Here is a 17650-nt window from a genome sequence, read left to right on the forward strand (position 1 = left end):
AAACATGCGCGTATATAGCTCGATAAATAGAACTTTATATAGTAATTTTTAATTAATTCTTTAAAAATTAATTGAGCATTAAATTAAAATTAAATATATTAAATGTGTTGTCTGATTGCATTGTCATCGGGTCTTGACCCACGTGCCTATTTTAAGAGAAATTGACAATGGCGCTGGCGGACACGCCTGATTCAATCATTCAATTTAGTATTTTTCCCCCTCAATTGGTCTAAGGGAAGTAACTATTATTTTGGTGCTAAGGGAAGTAATTTTCAGACAATTTGAATATTTGTGAATGGTGATACATTTCCTTTTATTTTGTTTATTCCTCATGACGTTAATTAAGAGAGTAAGTTTGGAAAATGAAACTTACTTTACAAAACATTAATTGTATTTTTTATAATCATTAATTTAAATGATAAACACCTAAGAATATTACATTACATTGTGGCGATCAAGTGGAGTTTTTTTTACTATATGAATGTCATCCACAGGTCCTTCCGCCATATGCAGAATGAGCTTTATCTTAGAGTTTCTTCCAGGCATCTCTTCATTTTTTACCGCCCCCCCTCCCCCCCCCCCCCGAACGGAATGAAATTTATATAGAAAATATATACTTTTAACAGTGTCCGCCCCCCCCCCCCCCCCCCCCGAAAATTTCAAGTGCCCCCCCCCCCCCCCGGAGAAAAAAGTCTGGAAGAAACACTGATCTTAGACTAGCCGGCAGGGCCTATATGGCGAAATAGTTGGTCGCCTAGGTCGCTGTCCGTAGGGGGGGGGGGGGGCAAAATGGGCTGGAAAAACAAATTGAAAGTTTGTCCCCGGGGGCACGAAAAAAATTGGGGGGGGGGGGGGGCAAAACGGGCTGGAAAAACAAATTGAAAGTTTGTCCCCGGGGGCACGAAAAAAATTGGGGGGGGGGGGGGGCAAAACGGGCTGGAAAAACAAATTGAAAGTTTGTCCCCGGGGGCACGAAAAAAAATTGGGGGGGGGGGGGGCGCTGCTAACCGGCCAGGCCCTGCACTGGCCTCTGTGGAAAAAAAACTATACTGTCAAGGACCATGACTTATGTGTTTATTAAGCAGCATATTTTATTACGTTTCAAATTTACCATAACCAACCAAAAAAAAAATACAAACCCAAACACAAAGAAAACAGACGCAAATAAAAAAGCAAACGAAAATACAAATAGAAACTCAAAATAAAGTAATAAATGCGACTCTAAACTTAAATGCAAACATAAGCACAAAGTGCTCACAGTCTAGCCCGGGCGCGGCAGGACTGCCTGATTCAATTTATTTAGTAAACGACTATAATACCCGAACTTATCCATAGTCTTTTTGCACTCGCTTAAACGAACGTAGGTGCCATAGCAAACACAGGCACCCTGGATTCAATTTCGTGAAGGATTTTGGTAACCCTTCTTATCTATATGTATAAAACAATCCTATGCGGCATAGCGCTCGAACCTTACTGAGGCGCAGGCGGACATGCCCACGCAAACCGAAAGATAGAAGTGAGTAAACATAGAGGACATTTAGGGGCGGCTTCTAAACTGTTATTGATTAAAAATAATAATTAGTAAACAGTACGTTCAGTGTATAAAATTTCCGTATTTTACCTACCACATTGCACTTTATCAATCCACGCTGTACCTGTCGGCCAGATGTTGTCCAGTACCTATCGTCGTGATGTCGATCTGAGGCTGCATCGAGGTGCTGTTCTGTTGCCCGTTCCTGGCATGTCGCTGTATGTTTGTGAGTACCGGTACTGAAAGTGTGTAGAGTGACGATAGAAAATTGTTATACTTGTACTTTCTGATATTGTAAACTATTGTATCGTCTGGTGTATGTTAATAAATGTATTGGGCTAACAAGTTTCATTTTTAGTTTAATATTGGTGTTGCTCAGGTCTGGTAAAACGCCTTGTACCAACAAGGATGCACGGATTTCAGAAAATAAAGACCATCACCATGACACCATCTCTCTATTGTTATACGACCGATCCCTTACCCCTCCCCCTTACATTAGTGGTATCAGGAGAGAGATCCCCTCACACACACACACACTCTCTCTCTCTCGGTATCATCGAACCCGCAACCCCCCCCCCCCCTTACTCTTGTTTGAGAAATATATTTGATAAAATAGTCATTGGTGAAAACACAATGTGCTTTCTTACTACACGTTGAAGTTCAACTTGAACTAGCTAAGTGGCAAAGAAATTACTAAATAGCTAAAAATCCGACACATTTAAAATAACATAGACTACCAACACCTATTAGTATAAGAAAAACTGAATTATAAACATTATTACTATTAGTTAACACAACAGCATATTAACTGCACAAACTGAGAGACTTAAATTATTCCGTCTTAAAAACCTGGCTGTTCAATGGTATTTATGTTGGTTTTTTTTTAAAAGTAATTTGTATTACTTTTGGCCGAGAAAATTGTATAGGCTTACATTTCATAGCGTACGTCTTGATTATGATAAGTAGATCTATAGATCTAAGTAAAATTTGAATGAAATAGTTCATTTCTTCAGTGGCGTAGCATGGTCGGGTGTCATTTCGTAGTTTCACCCCCCCCCCCCCCCCCAAAGAAAAAAAAGTGCTGCCAAAGCCCGCATTGGCCGGCTATCTTGACCAAAGCCCGAAGAACTTAGCACTAAGAGCGTATTTCGTACATTGGCCGGCCAAGGCGCGCACTGGCCGGGATGTACTGGCCAAAGTTCGAAGCGCTTAACTTGACAGCGTATTTTGTACATTGGCCGGCCAATGCGCACACTGACCGGGATGTCCTGGCCAATGTTCTATCTAGACTAAGTTGTGATCGCGTTTTCGTTATTCTGGGTGTGGTTTCATTGTGAGAAACGTATTGTTTGGCTATTGTTTGTATAGCATTCTATATGCAATGCGACACGGACCAAAAGGATCGTCAGATCAAGAGACTGCCAAAATAAATAATTCAAATCCTAATGGAAAAGAATTTGTGAATCAAGTTATTTCTGAACTAAAGAACATGTGGCCTGTACTTAAACTAGTTCACAGAAAACCAAGGCATAGCCAAAGCCAATGTTCATTAGAACGTGCCAACCAAGATGTTCAAAACATGATGATGACATAGATGCAGATAGATGAATCAGCTCATCGGATGTGTATTTCTTACTTTTTATTGATTTTTAATTTATGAAATAGACACGACTAAAAAATATTTGCTTAAAAATCAGTAGATCGCGATATCTAATAGACTTATCTGCCCCGTGAAAGCAGCCGTCCGTGACCATATTTTACAGACGACAGCAGGTCCATTCCCCCCCCCCCCCCCCCCTAGTTTCAAATCGTTTAAAAACTTTATAGGCCTAACCTGCACTATTACCGCGGCTCACTAGACTGGTCGGTTGATATCGTCTGGCTAGTTATCTCCCCTTCTGAATATAGTAATCTATCGAGTAATTTAATTTTGTTATCTCCCCTTAGTTTCGAACCCGTTTAATTCATCTTTAATGACTAAGTAAACATCTAATTAAATTTAAAAATAGATAGACGTATATTGTCATCGAAGTGGAACGTATCTGGAAAGTTTCAACGAAATCGACGTATTAGAAATGGGTAAAAATTAAGTTACAAGATTTGCCACAAACCCACTAACTACTAACGGACGTTGCTAATTAAATAAAAGTAGTTAAAAGCTTGTAAAATTAGTTACTATTACCTTTGTCCATGGCCGATTCTTGGCTACGCCACTGATTTAAATTAGAGATGAGTGCTTTCATCAACCAACTTAAAATGTACAGATGATGATCTCAAGAACAAGGTAGGTTACACTCGCTGACTTAATTTTTAAAGATGTGCATCGTCATTGAACAGCAGAGGGGTACAAACGCCGACACCAACATTTGTTTTTACTTTATTTATTGGTAAATTTTCTAAAAAGGCACCGCTTTCCCGAAAATGACAAAATTCTATTCTAAATCTAGATCTAGGCCTAAGGGGGAGCGGCCACTCCAAATGGCATCGCCCTTGGATACGGCAGACTATTTTGTAATTTAAAATATGTGTCACATAAAAAAAAAAGCCAAAAGGTCGATGTTAAGTGGTACAAAAAGTGTTATCTTTATTTCTTATCGCAATGTCCCTACAGTACACTGCCTTACAGTTAGGAGCACAAATCATTATAGTTTATAGGACCGGCAAAGTGTAGGCTTACTCTTGTTACGCTAGATCTAGATTTAGAAAAATCTAGAACAAAACACTTGGTTATGGCGACTCGTTGGGGTATTTGTGGAGCCGGCAAAATATCCTATGATTTCTGCCTGTGTTTAAAGGCTCTACCAAAATCAGAACACGAGGTTTTTGTTTTGCTTTTTGCTCGATAGAATTATTAATTTAACACTTCTTATTTATAGCCCACATCAATAGTATATTCTAGAGTCTAGAGTTTTATGTACTTAGATCTAGATATCTAGATCTAATCTAGATCTAGATTCTAATAAATGATTAACGTAGATCTAGCTGTCTTCGGTGATGTTTGATAACTAAGCTGAACAACTCAGTAGGCCTAAGACCTGACTCTAGTTATTCTTAGAATAAAGGTAATCTATCGTTTTAGGTAGATCTACGTAAAATCGCCCGCGGCTAGTAATGTACGAAAACGTTACCTCATTGTCAAGGCATTAATAGAAGTATATTTTCATTATTTTGTGATATATTTGTGTCAAATATTATAGATAAATGAATAATAAACCTAAATCAATTGCTAAATAATAAAATATATCAATATTAATGAATATTATTATTAATATAGGCAATAAATTAACTTTAAACAGCTGTGTTTGTGAGCAGGATTTGCTATATACTAGATTATATAACAAGCGGCCATCTGTAAGTTAGAGTGGCTTCCCCTGAATCTCGCGCTATAAGTTTATAAAAAAAATCCAACAAGATGACTGCTATAGTATATAAATGAGCGATGTTGCATCTGTTGGAAACATCGCTAGTTTTCATTAAATACTGAAAAGTTTTAATTTAATTGTAAAAAACAGGTATATAAATGAAACAGGGAAACATTTTTGTATTTTTCAAAATGTGAAATAATTATTAAAATTTAAGGAGTCTCCTGTTTTTCACATTACTAGAATCTAGTTGCGGGCGATTTTACGTACCTAAAACGATAAATTACCAGAATAAATAATATGTAGATCTTAGATTTTGATCTAGACTATATACTATACGGCGATCAACTTGGTGTTTTCTTACGTCTCCAAGAAGAGAATTATATACATAGATTCTCTACTTGGGGACCATGCGGGACACCATCAAGTAAGCGTGCCTAGCCTCCCCCTCCCTTCCTATCTTGGCATATCTCTACCACCCCCACCAGAAATATGTATGCTGATATTTACATTTACAAAAATGTGATATTTGTAGATCAGAATATATAAAAATATCTTCCTTAAAAAGAGATTACAAACAAAAGTCTTGTAGATTGTTGCAGTGGCTGCAAGAGACAAAAAAAGAGCAGAGGAGTTTGCATCACGCTTTGATATTTTCAACAGCTACGGGTCTTATGAAGAGCTTGCTAAAGACTCTAACATAGGTAAGATTATTTCTAATTGCTGTGGAAGTAAAAAAAAAACATTGTTTAAAAAAAAAACTTAACACCTAACAATAACTAAATCTTTAACTTGACATTAAATAATTTCCATACCACTGTGCTTATGGAAAATATTTAATCCAGTTTTTGTATCATAACTATGCAACAATTGTAAAAAAATCTGAAATTAATAATTATACCTTATAATTTAGTTATTATGTAGTTGTTGCTTATTTTAATTTTATGAGAGTAGATAATTTTAATTAATTTGTTGACTTCATTTAAAAAAGCAGTGTATCCCACACAAATTTGTTGTCTGTAATATACCATCAAGAAATAAATATTATTCTGCAGATGTCATTTACATTGGAACCATTCACACAAATCATGTGGAGAGCAGCCTTTTATTTATTAATGCTGGAAAAAATGTTCTTTGTGAGAAACCAATGTCACTGTCTTTGGAAGGATGTCAACGTGTTTTAAAAGCAGCAAAAGAAAAGGGTGTACTTTTTGTAGATGTTAGTTTCATTACCTACTAAGCTATTTTTATTTCATGTCAAAATTTATAATGATAAACAATGTGTGTTATTGCTTTAAAAACAGGTATTTAAACAAAATCTACCTCATTCACAAGCTGACCTTAATGGTATTACTATTGTGCCCGTCCCACGCGTTGTCGCGTACAGCCCCTGGCTCAATTTAATCATCCAATGTCATATGTCACAGTGTCAGGATAAAAAATAAACATATGCGCCATAGTGCTCACAGGATAGCCCAGTGTACCAAATCGCAACCTGCTGGAGCGCTGGTCGATGCATCTGATTCTGTTTAGTTAATTACTATTATACCCCATCTTATCCATAGTCTATTGCCCTGTTTAAAATTAACGTAGGCAGCATAGCGCTCATGGGAAAGCCTGTGGTGCCTAATTGCACCCTACCGGGATGCCGCCCCTGTAAAATTGAAATTTTTTTCCCAGCAGAAACCTCCCTTGGAGTATTCTCATAAACTCATCAAAGTTTCTTGCCAATTGGATGAAAGGTGTAATAATAATGTATAAAGATCAAACTCACAAACAAACATACTTTCATTTATATATATGTAGATTTTTTATTGGGAAGAGGTAAGGGGATGTCTCCATATGTCTTGAGTGACCTAGTTCTATGGGTTACAGGAATACCAACAGAATTAGTTGGCACTAGACTAAGTATTCTTCTGATCCCAACCTATCTGAATTAGTTGGCACTAAGTATTCTTCTGATCCCAACCTATCTGAATTAGTTGGCACAAGTATTCTTCTGATCCCAACCTATCTGAATTAGTTGGCACTAAGTATTCTTCTGATCCCAACCTATCTGAATTAGTTGGCACTAAGTATTCTTCTGATCCCAACCTATCTGAATTAGTTGGCACTAAGTATTCTTCTGATCCCAACCTATCTGAATTAGTTGGCACTAAGTATTCTTCTGATCCCAACCTATCTGAATTAGTTGGCACTAAGTATTCTTCTGATCCCAACCTATCTGAATTAGTTGGCACTAAGTATTCTTCTGATCCCAACCTATCTGAATTAGTTGGCACTAAGTATTCTTCTGATCCCAACCTATCTGAATTAGTTGGCACTAAGTATTCTTCTGATCCCAACCTATCTGAATTAGTTGGCACTAAGTATTCTTCTGATCCCAACCTATCTGAATTAGTTGGCACTAAGTATTCTTCTGATCCCAACCTATCTGAATTAGTTGGCACTAAGTATTCTTCTGATCCCAACCTATCTGAATTAGTTGGCACTAAGTATTCTTCTGATCCCAACCTATCTGAATTAGTTGGCACTAAGTATTCTTCTGATCCCAACCTATCTGAATTAGTTGGCACTAAGTATTCTTCTGATCCCAACCTATCTGAATTAGTTGGCACTAAGTATTCTTCTGATCCCAACCTATCTGAACTTACAGCACAACTATTGTAATCACTCGTATTCTGCCCATAAAAATTTTCATGTCAAGAGGCAAGCAAAAAATTATTTTTCATGTGAACCATTTTCAGAAAAATTGCAATTTTGTATTAGAAGCTAAAATTTATTGCAAAGATTTCTTGAGCAAAGTGTAAAGTAGTAGTTTCTTGCTATGTTATAAAAATGCTACTCAAAGATGCCATGTCTGGTTACAAATGCTATGTTCAAATAATCTGACCTGCCTATTATCTATATATATAATTCTCCTCTTCGAGCCGTTAGAAAACAAGCTGCAAACGCTCTCCCTACCTCCCCACCCCTACATGGTTTTAGTGAGCTGTGTTCACTCTAAATGTTTACAAGCAGAGCCAACGATTTTAAACGTAGGGGGGGGGGGGGGGGGGGGAAGGAAGGGGGGGGGGTTATGGTCCTTAACGAGCTACTTATAGTGTTTTAAAGAAATATTTTCAGTGTCAGCGTTGGTACTGTCGAATTCACAAATTATGAATTATTGAAAATTAGAAACAACTAAATAGCGGCGTATGTTATGCCGCGGGCCGGCTCGTAATTATTGAAATGAACAACCCTTATTGTGAATTACCAGGAGGTATTGACAGGATACCAGATTAAGATTACAGCAGGGTAGGGGTAATATACAGATGTGTGTGAATATATATATATATATATATATATATATATATATATATATATATATAGAGAGAGAGAGAGAGAGAGAGATGTAAAGTTACAAATGCTGCAATTGATTACAGTGTAGTTGGCTGTCAACAAGGTCAAAGCCAAAACCTAACAACTGAAATGCAACTTGTTGATGTAAGCATGATTCAAGGTCAAACAGTATGTGATAAACGAGATTCAAGGTCAAACAGTATGTGATAAACGAGATTCAAGGTCAAACAGTATGTGATAAACGAATGAAAAGATGCAACAGCAGATGAAAAAACAAAAAGGCCAGTAAAAGATGTAGCGATGGATTGGTTCCCAACATTGTGTGAGGACAGAGACAGATAGAAAATAAAAACAAGTTATTCTAGACTACGCTGCCTATATTACCTAGCTAGGTAAAAGAAAGACCCTGCGTGTTCAGTAATGGTGATCAGGTTGGCTTACAAAGGTTACCATGGGTGCAACCATAGCAGAAAATGATTGAATGGAGAGACAATGGCAGTATTACGTGAGAGATACAGAGTGATTAGTGATACAGTGACTTGTGACATTGGAGGTGTTTCTTATATGTATTGGATAAGTCAGTGCCAAATGACATGACCAAAAAACCAACGGCTCAATTCCTAGGCATGGATGAAACTGGTTACACACCTCTGTCGCATTTGGGTGCTACAAAAGGGTTGAAAGCAACCCAGCAAGAATGTCACACCTGTAAAATATGTATACATATATATATACACACAGATATATACGCACACAGATATATAGATTGATATATATATATATATATATATTCATACACACATATATTCATACATACATAAATATGAATGTATAGGGCCTTTGTATATATGTATATACATATGTATTTATATATTACGAAAATACAGTAAAAGTTGGCACCTTTTTGATTAACTAGCTGTTCTCAATAACCACAAAAGCTGGCTGCACCACTGATTTTCACTTGCTAATTAAATTAAACTTGGATATTCCATCTATTTTTAGGCCTTCTGGAGTCGACATTTTCCAGCCTACAAATTTATCCTAGAGCACATCAAATCCGGAGCTATAGGAGAAGTTGTCATGATGCAAGCAACATTTGCTTCTTTTCGAGATGATGCCATATACTTTGACATGAACCGTGGTGGTGGAGCACTCATGGATATAGGCTGCTATCCAGTCCAAGCTGCCAACTTACTTTTTAAAGGAAAACCTGAGTCCATTGTTGCTCAAGGAAGTAAAGCAGAATCAGGTGATAGTGCCCAGTCTAAATTAAATGCTACCATTAGGTCAAATACAAACTTATCTATGTCTTAAAATACTCGTTTGTAAATTATGATAACAATGTTTTATCACACAATTTTTAAAAAAAATTGTAATCAAGGAATGTTTTATTCATCTAATTATTTTTCCAATCACAAGGTGCTGACAAAACTGCTGTGATTTTACTCAAATACCCTGGAGGCAAATTTGCTTCCCTTTCCTACTCTGCTGAAACAAGTAACGGAGCTAGTCATCTGACTATCTATGGATCTCAAGGAACTATTGTGGTCAGTAAGATATGTTGTTTCCTTATTTACTTCTCATTTTAAAAACAATTAATAAAAAGAGAAACTAATATGGTTTAAAAATTAAATGGTTTGAAATAACACAGTGCAGATTTATGAAATAACACAGTGCAGATTTATGAAAAACATGAAATAACACAGTGCATATTAATGCCAATTGCTATTCTCTAGGTTCCAGATTGGTTTTGGTGCCCAACTAGAGTTGTACTCAAAGAGAATCAAGTGAAATATTTTCAGCTCCCTGATATTCAGGACATGGTAAACTCTTCCAAAATTTCCTTATGTTAACAAATGTTCTACTCATTGTAATAATATGAAAGATGACAATGATTGAAAGGACTAATGAAAGGTATTTGAATGATATTTAGGATGGTATGACATACTCCAACTCTCAAGGCCTGACATATGAAGCAAAGGCTGTGCGGGATTGTCTTTTGAAAGGTCAGACATTAAATACTGTCGTTAGTGTCATTCTCTGAGGGCAGAATAAGACTTAAAACACAAGTTGCTACTTGGGACATTGTGACATAATTAACTCGGTTTCTCAATCAGTGATCTTCTAACTAGCCAGACTGACCTAAGGTCAAGTGATCTTCCAACTAGCCAGACTGACCTAAGGTCAAGTGATCTTCTAACTAGCCAGACTGACCTAAGGTCAAGTGATCTTCTAACTAGCCAGACTGACCTAAGGTCAAGTGATCTTCTAACTAGCCAGACTAACCTAAGGTCAAGTGATCTTCTAACTAGCCAGACTGACCTAAGGTCAAGTGATCTTCTAACTAGCCAGACTGACCTAAGGTCAAGTGATATTTTAACTAGCTAGACTGACGTAATCAATATTGCTAGTAAAATGTGTCATTTTAAATTTCCTTTTTCTGGGAGCGCAGTAAAAAAGTGCATGATGGATGGGTAAAAAGCAACTATTTTTGTGGAGGTCATAAATGGATGCACCCTACTGTAAACAAACTATGTGAGCGATGTATGAGCAGTGGCTGAACTACGGTTACTTTGTTTTACAGGCTTGAAAGAGTGTCCAGAAATAACCCATGAGGACAGTGAGACAATTATGTACATCCTGACTGAGGTTCAGAAGCAGCTTGGAATTAAATACAACTACCCCTGAAATTTTCAACAACTGGTTCAATACAAACTGCTGAAATCCTTTTAAACTTTATTTGTTTCTAACATTATTTTGTGCTTCTTTACACTACTGGATTACTAAGTAGTGGTAAAAAATACTGTCCTGTTAGATATGTTTGATATGTATTGAGGTCTTTATTTTATAAATGCTATGGAATCCTTTTACTTTTAGATAACTGAGAAAAGTATCTGCTATGACAAAATTTCCCCATCAGTATGATTGGGTAACTAGAAAGGTATAATGACTATAAGGTGACTCATTCTTTTGCTGCCTTTTGACATGACTTACACAAACAAAGAGCAAATAATTCCAATTCCTATTTATTTATTTATTTTTGTGTCTGCATGAACTTTCAAATTTTTAAAATATTTTTTAATTGAAATTAAAATGTGAAAATCAACACTTGTCTTGATGACATTCAATTTACATTTTGTCATTTTTATTGAAACTTGTTTTTCATTTTTAAGTGTCCTTCTAATTTTCTTTATTTACTTGAGTGTTTGTGGATACATTTTTTGTTTTTCTGTGAGCTAGCCACATAAAGTTTTTCTGTGAGCTAGCCACATAAAGTTTTTCTGTGAGCTAGCCACATAAAGTTTTTCTGTGAGCTAGCCACATAAAGTTTTTCTGTGAGCTAGCCACATAAAGTTTTTCTGTGAGCTAGCCACATAAAGTTTTTCTGTGAGCTAGCCACATAAAGTTTTTCTGTGAGCTAGCCACATAAAGTTTTTCTGTGAGCTAGCCACATAAAGTTTTTCTGTGAGCTAGCCACATAAAGTTTTTCTGTGAGCTAGCCACATAAAGTTTTTCTGTGAGCTAGCCACATAAAGTTTTTCTGTGAGCTAGCCACATAAAGTTTTTCTGTGAGCTAGCCACATAAAGTTTTTCTGTGAGCTAGCCACATAAAGTTTTTCTGTGAGCTAGCCACATAAAGTTTTTCTGTGAGCTAGCCACATAAAGTTTTTCTGTGAGCTAGCCACATAAAGTTTTTCTGTGAGCTAGCCACATAAAGTTTTTCTGTGAGCTAGCCACATAAAGTTTTTCTGTGAGCTAGCCACATAAAGTTTTTCTGTGAGCTAGCCACATAAAGTTTTTCTGTGAGCTAGCCACATAAAGTTATCCAAGTGAGGAGCAAGGACTCTCGAAGTCCTTCACGCCAAACTGAAGCAGCTTTTTATTAGGTTTTCACCAACAAGCTACCAATTGCGTATTTATTTTAGACATACGGCCTTGTTTTCTAGAACAGTGTTAAACACGTAAAGTGTCGGCACTTTATTTCTCGGACCTTAGTTGCTGGGGCGCTAGTCTGTCCATACTATCCCCTAGACGCCCCAGTTTAAGCTGATCGCCTTCCACAATGGTGAAACACCCCTCGGCGATGGCTAAGGTGTCAAGGGCGTCACAGGGCTCTTGGGAGACACCGGTTACCTGACTGCACAGCTGTTGGCACTGGTTATTCTTTTAAGTGAATGTAGGGGCCATAGTACTCATAGTGACAGCCACATTTTTTTAAACAAATGTTAGGCCTATGATAGAAACCTTTGGGGGAGTGTACACAAAAACATCCTAAATTTTCATTGTGATCGCAAGAATGGTGTGGTAATCCATGAAAGTGTAACAAAAGACAGACACACAATGTTCACATGTACATTGTATGTGACCAGCTCACGCGGAAGACAGTTGCTGTATTCTTTTTACAAAAAATCCAAGTAAAAAATGCACGAAAATTACTTTTTTTAAAATTATTAAAAAAAAACTTAATTATGGTATGTTGTGGGGTCTGGCGGTATGGTAGTTCTGCCCCATTTAAAAGTAAATACCATTATTCCTCAGAAAATGCACATCAAACGCACTAATGAGCGTCATTGTTTATCCGTGTTGAAAATTTGGCAATACTTTTCTTCTAGTTTTAAGCTTAATCACAATTTGTTTGTTGATCTGATTTATCTTTAATCAATATGCCGCTACTTTAAAAAAAAAAGGTGTGTTTGTCTGCCTGAGTGCCTGCCATTTATGCATTAATGCAAAACTGATCCAAATCGCCATGAAACATCGAGAGGTCGTTTAGAATAATTCAGACAAACCTCTTCTGACCGTGACATTTCCTACCCTAACCCCACACATGAGGAGCAGTGCCTCGCCCTCGAAGAGAAGCCAGAAAGAAACTCTGACTCCTGTAAAGTTTTCTGCCATTAATTTTTTTTTTTAATTTTGTTTAGAGGGCAGCGCCCTGGCAGTAACTGAGTAAGTGGTTGAGTTTGCCACCCAGAGTTTTCTGCCATAAATTTTTTAAAATTTTGTTTAGAGGGCAGCACCCTGGCAGTAACTGAGTAAGTGGTTGAGTTTGCCACCCAGAGTTCCCAACAGCTTTCTTAGTACCTGGGGTCAGTTGATTGGGCATCATGCACAAGGGGTCAGGGTTAATGCTTGTTTTAATGATATAGGCCTACATATGTATATGTATCTTCAGAGTTTACAGCACTGCGCGCTTTGCTATGGTATATATATATATATATATATATATATATATATATATATATATATATATATATATATGTGTGTGTGTGTATATGTATATATATATAAGTATGTATATACACATGTGTATATGTATTGACATATATTTTTTTATGTATTTAATTTTTGTACCCAGCCCCCCCCCCCCCCATACATGGATTAACATTTAAGTTATTACGATTCTCGACCAAATCGTTTACCTCAGGCATATTTTGCAACGTTGAGTTAATGTAACTTCGCCCTCTCACCCCCTCCCCACGGCGATTGCTTTAAACTGAGCTCAGATATAATACTAACGATTTTTATCTATAGTCTGTTATAAATACAGCTTGATGTTTTCTCTATCATTAGCATGTTTATGTCATGGTGTCACCCCCCCCCCCCTCCACCCTTGTCGGGATTTGTCAAATTTGCTCTTAAAAGACTATTTAGCATTCTAATTAATCACTTAATTAAGTGGAATTATCATTTTTTTGTATAAATTTTGCTATTTTTTTGTCTTGGTGTCACCCCCCTAAATGGTTTCACCCGGTGCAGTCCGCACCCCCAGCACCCCATCGCTACGCCTCTGGTTGGCTGGGGGCCCCACGCCATTTAGGGGCCCACAGCCGACCATAATCAATTTTTTTAGTTAATACAATTTAATGTTCTTGCATTTTTGACTTGATGGATGTTTTGTAAATGAATACTGTAGCTGCGGCTAGATTATCTTTATTCTATAGACACCATACCACGCTCTTGTTAATTCTTTTTCCCTTTGTTTTAAACCACAAAATACAGTGTGAAAGATAGGCTAACGTTCAAAACACTTCCATTAATTATTTCCCTTTTTTTAAAAATTTAAATAGGGGTGCTTATAAGCTCCTTTTAATAGGTTTGTAGTGAACAAATTAAAAGTAATTACTTCTCTTGTTTGTTATATAAAAAAATACATACTAAAGAATGACATAGTATATAAAAGAAATGTATTTAAACTTAATAACATAAATACCAAAAAAACATAAAATAAACATAACACGAGAAACCATTACACATACAAAGCTTTCACGATTTATATTTTTTTTGGACTGGCTTAATGATTACTTTTTATACAGGAAACTTAAAATATAACAGATTTTCAATACAGACTAATGCACTCACGCACATATTGTTGTAAGTTGTATTAAAAAAAAAAAGTTGTAATTTGTTTTAATTGGAAAAAAACACCCAAAAACAATGCATTTTTTTCGAAACCCGATCAAGCCAAAAATGAGTATCCTATGTTCATAATCTGTGTTTGTTTGTATATATATATATATAAATATATATATATATATATATATATATATATATATATATATATATATATATATATATATATATACATATATATATACATATATATATACATATATATATATACATATATATATATATATATATATATATATATATATATATATATATATATATATATATATATATATATATATATATATTTATATATATACATATATATATATATATATATATATATATATATATATATATATATATATATATATATATATATATATATATATATTCTGGGGGCCCAGAAATTTTTTTTGCGGGGTGGCCCTTTTTTTCTAGTTCCGCCACTGGTCTAACGGTGAGTTCGGACATGCCGCTGGCATATATATATATATATATATATATATATATATATATATATATATATATATACATATATATATATATATATATATATATATATATATATATATATATATATATATATATATATATTCTGGGGGCCCAGAATTTTTTTTTTGCGGGGTGGCCCTTTTTTTCTAGTTCCGCCACTGGTCTAACGGTGAGTTCGGACATGCCGCTGGTCGTCACGATAGAATCATTACTCATGGCCTATGTAGTGGTCAGTTGTCAGGTGCACAACGGGGGTGACGCGTGGCCGTACGTTAGCTCGAGCGACGCGTGACACGATCGTTAGCCCTAAGACAACGTGAAGATCTATAGCGGTCAATTATCGGGTGTGAAACGCATGAGTGCATAGTGACCGGCGTTATCTCGAACATCGAGTGACGGTAAGGAGCCCGACTCGAGATTCTATGGCTCTGGGGAGATGATAGGGCCTATATATGAAGAAGGGTGGCTATGTTAAGGACACACACAACTTTTACTAGTTTAGATGACCCCTATATAATATTTAAAATAAATTGCCCCTCCCCTTTCAAACTTTCGCATTCCGTTAATACCAAAGTGTAAACCCTCCCCCTTTTCCCAGAGCTTATCTAATGAGAGCTATAAAGCATGAACATCTTTTGAAAGTTTACATTTTAGCTTATGTACTGGCTTTGTAATATTTCAATATATTTACAAAACAAAATTTTAAGGGGTCGTCCATAAATGATGACACACTTGTAGGGGGAGGGGGGGGGGGTCCTAAATTTCTTGACGGTGTGTGATGAGGAGGAGGGGGGATTCAGATTGTGCGTTGTCACACTTTTGCGTTTTAAAAAAGCAACATTAGAAAACGAATTTTAGACGTTATTTCGCGTTTTAGAAAACTGTTTTAATAAATTGTACTAGAAATTGATTAAGATACTCTATTTTGACAGAGTTCAGACAATATTTTAGAAAAATATCGATGTTTAAAAAAATTCAACTGCACAATTTTGAGGGGGTTGTAGGCTGAAGTGTGACGTCATTTTAGAGAGGGGTCTGGCTTTTTGTGACGACTTGTGACGGAGGGGAAGGGAGGGAGGTAAAAATCGTCAAAAAAGCGTGACGTCATTTATGGATGACCCCTAATGACGGTATGATAATTCAAAGAAAACTTGTAATTTTTTTTTTTACAAAGCCACATTTTGTCGGCTAATTGCTTGTTCTAGTTATATTTATCATATATGGTCGAATGTAGGCCTCTCATACGGATACGTCTAATCTATAAACACAAATATACAAGGCCTCTACTGTACAGTTCCGCGGCACGGTCGTATTGCTACAGTAGGCTTACCTGATAAAGCAATCTTTAACGACTCACTTCTACTGACTTGAACCCGGATTCGAAGTTGAGACTTTCGCATTAGCAGCCTTGCGTACAAAAAAAAAACAACCTATCATGTTAAAGTTTTTATCAAGTTAGAAATAGATCTAAATCGGTTCGGGACAGTGTTTCTTCCAGACTTTTTTCTCCGGGGGGGGGGGGGGGGGCACTTGAAATTTCCGGGGGGGGGGGGGGGGGAGGGCGGTATACTTTCTTCGGGGGGGCGGACACTGTTAAAAGTATATATTTTCTATATAAATTATATAAATTTCATTTCGTTCGGGGGGAGGGGGCGGTAAAAAAATTTCGGGGGGAGGGGGGCTTATTTTTACATCTAGATCTAGATCTATTAATACTAATAGTTTCGCTGTCTCTCTATCTATCTATCTATCTATCTGTCTGACAAGAACGCTCTAGAGAAAACACAAGGAAAATAAAAAGTCTCACAGTGAAACGAAAGACGAAGTATGACGCGGTCACATTTAGCTTAGAGCAAGCCGGAGAGTACGCAATTGTATGACGTCATTCAATACAAAGGCAATTTGGTCTAATCTAAGTGGTTTGCGTGAAGAGTTTCTTTCATACAATTCTTCGGGTAGGGGCGAAGCCCCACCCCCGCGTAAGAACGTCTGAGCCCCCCCCCCCCCTCCCCAACTCAAAAGAAATTTCCTCATCGATACTCTATAATAAAATTACCGCCTAATTAATGTGTCTAATCTAAAAAGTGGTTTTCTTGCAATTTCTTTAATGCAATTCTTCGCGTAGTGGCTATGCGCGACACCAGTGTTTCTTTCAGACTTTTTCCTCCACGGAGAGGGGTGAGGGTACTTGAAATTTTCGGGGGCGGGGGTAGAATTTTCGGGGAGGGGGCGGACACTGGAAAAAGTATATAATTATATTTCGTTGAATGGGACGGTAGACATGTTTTTTTTTGGGGGGTTGGGGGGGGGGGGGGTGGTGTGTGTGTGTGGGGGGGGGGGTGGGGGGGTGGTGTGTGTGGGGGGTGGGGTGGTTTTAGTTTAGACTTTTTCCTCCCCGGAGAGGGGTGGGGGTACTTGAAATTTTCGGGGGCGGGGGTAGAATTTTCGGGGAGGGGGCGGACACTGGAAAAAGTATATAATTATATTTCGTTGAATGGGACGGTATACATGTTTTTTGGGGTGTGGG

General features: G+C 36.9%; 1 protein-coding gene across 1 annotated transcript; it reads left to right on the plus strand.

Moving 5' to 3' along the window:
* Positions 1-4016: 4016 nt before the first annotated feature.
* Positions 4017-11333, plus strand: LOC131937366 (trans-1,2-dihydrobenzene-1,2-diol dehydrogenase). The gene is made up of 8 exons (XM_059294739.1): positions 4017-4350; positions 5486-5597; positions 5949-6112; positions 9238-9484; positions 9655-9782; positions 9972-10058; positions 10169-10241; positions 10820-11333. Exons 1-8 carry the CDS (start codon positions 4261-4263, stop codon positions 10921-10923), a joined length of 1005 nt encoding a protein of 334 aa, XP_059150722.1. The 5' UTR covers positions 4017-4260; the 3' UTR covers positions 10924-11333.
* Positions 11334-17650: the final 6317 nt, after the last annotated feature.

The sequence above is a fragment of the Physella acuta genome, unplaced genomic scaffold (assembly GCF_028476545.2).
Source record: "Physella acuta isolate Inbredline_101_S28 unplaced genomic scaffold, ASM2847654v3 ptg000208l, whole genome shotgun sequence".
Taxonomy (NCBI): Eukaryota; Metazoa; Mollusca; class Gastropoda; family Physidae; genus Physella; species Physella acuta.